This window comes from Egretta garzetta, unplaced genomic scaffold (assembly GCF_000687185.1).
Source record: "Egretta garzetta isolate BGI_Z169 unplaced genomic scaffold, ASM68718v1 scaffold880, whole genome shotgun sequence".
NCBI classification, from domain to species: Eukaryota; Metazoa; Chordata; class Aves; order Pelecaniformes; family Ardeidae; genus Egretta; species Egretta garzetta.
Genome location: NW_009258289.1, coordinates 14,008 through 15,905, shown reverse-complemented (window position 1 = coordinate 15,905; position 1,898 = coordinate 14,008). Strand labels below are relative to the sequence as shown.

The window sequence follows — 1,898 nt, the reverse complement described above, 5'->3', positions numbered from 1 at the left end:
TTTCCCAGCCCAAGCAATAATTTTAGGATCTTTTCCCGCCTCTACACAACACCATTTTGCAGCGGGGTTGCCTGAACCCCGTGAGCTTGGCTGAAGGAGGAGAAAAAGGGGAGCTGCGTGGTGACCATCCCTAAAATTAGCTTTTCCCTGAGCGACAAGGGGCCTGCGGTCGCCAGCTCTAAAATTAAATAGCAGATAGTGCCGGGGAGGGCAGATTTGTGCTGGAGCCGGAGCGGGCCGGCGAGTGGGGCGCCTGGCTGCTGGCCCGGGGGCCAGCGTGGTGCTTGAGGAGGTAGAAGTGATTTTATTTCGGGCTGTGCTGAGGTCAGGGAGCGAATGTCGCCTTCCTCCGTGCCTCAGTTTCCCCAGGCTAAGGATACCGGTCCTGCAGGTGCGTTGGCCTGGCCCGGCTGCACTGCGGTTTTCCATGCAGCTGCTCAGCTCCTCTCCCCGGAGCAGAGGTGGATGTTCCGAGGAGGAGGAGGAGTTTTTCCTGGCAGCTCGGCATGATTTTGGGATGAAGCAGAAGAAACGTTGGTTCGCGGAGAGGCTCGGCAGGTGCCCGGCTGCTGGGGCAGGAGCGACGCCAGCTTCAACGCAAGCCGGCGGTTTGAATTTAGCTTGGATAAGGCAAACTGCGTCCTGCCTGGGGTGAGGCCAGCGGAGCCAGGGGAGTTGTTAATTCACGGCTGGGGTGGTTCTTGCCAGCAAGGACCTGCCTGCTCATGGCCAGGGCCGGCTGGGCAGCGGCTGCCTGCCCTTGGCTCCCTTCCCCCGGATGTTTTGGCTCCGGGACCGGGTGGCCGCTGCGGTACCACGTGTCCGAAGCATTTCCTCCGGGATGGGACAATCCTGGGTCAGCTCGGCGGAGCCACCGAGGAAATTCGGAGAGGTTGGGGCTGCTGGCAGAAAACCCAATTCGTGGCTGCGTCGTTCCCGCCGTGCCAGGGTGCCCTCAGCCAGCGGGTGCTCACCCGGCGCTGCCGGGACGGTGCCACGCTCTGGTGACATGGCATGGGCTCATCTGGGGACACATCCTGGCCTCCTGTGAACCCCCTGGCCCGGCCCACACCCCACGGTGGCACGGAGGTGCCTTGAGCTTTGTGGGCACCGCTATCACGGGCTTAATTAACGTCGTTACGCTGGGAATTAGTGCCCAGCCCATGGTTTAGATTTTAACTGGTTTCTTGTTTCCTGGGGTGGGGGGGAGGGAAGGGCTGGGCCTGGTGGCATCGCTGGGTGCTGCAGCCCAGCAGTGGGGCTGGGGGTGGTCTCCCTTCCAACGTCCATGTGTCTGTCCGCAGGGAAGTCCCACCTGGCCATCGTGCAGAAGGTGAACAACGAGGGCGAGGGAGACCCCTTCTATGAGGTGCTGGGGCTGGTGACGCTGGAGGACGTCATCGAGGAGATCATCAAGTCAGAGATCCTGGACGAGTCGGATACCTACAGTAGGTTTGGGGCTCGGCCCCTCTCTCTGCCTCGTCGCGTGCCGGGGTCCTCCCTGTCACACACCCCCCCAACCCTGACATCGTGCTCCTCCCCGCAGCCGACAACCGCAGCAAGAAGCGGGTGGGCAACCAGAAGAACAAGCGGGACTTCTCGGCCTTCAAGGACCCCGTCAATGAGCTGAAGGTGAAGGTCTCCCCGCAGCTGCTGCTGGCCGCTCACCGCTTCCTCTCCACGGGTGAGTTGGTTTTTGGGGGGGGGGAAGCCTCCCCGGCAGCTGCGTGGGCTCCATCCCCATCCCCCCACTGAGGAATCATAGAATCATAGAACGGCTTTGGTTGGAAAAGCCCTTTAAGATCATTGAGTCCAACCTTTAACCAAACCCTGCCACCCCACCACTAAACCCTGGCCCTCAGCACCTCATCTGCCCTTCTTTTAAATACCTCCAGGGA

General features: G+C 61.3%; 1 protein-coding gene across 1 annotated transcript in view; it reads left to right on the top strand.

The window, feature by feature from the left end:
• The first annotated feature begins 1,255 nt into the window (after positions 1 to 1,255).
• LOC104124996 (metal transporter CNNM4-like) overlaps positions 1,256 to 1,898 on the top strand; it is a 3,683-nt gene continuing 3,040 nt past the window's right edge. Inside the window, exons 1-2 of the mRNA XM_009637390.2 lie at positions 1,256 to 1,448; positions 1,547 to 1,684. Of these exons, the coding sequence (XP_009635685.2) occupies positions 1,289 to 1,448; positions 1,547 to 1,684 (298 nt within the window). The 5' untranslated portion in view covers positions 1,256 to 1,288. The remainder of the gene's footprint in view (positions 1,449 to 1,546; positions 1,685 to 1,898) is intronic.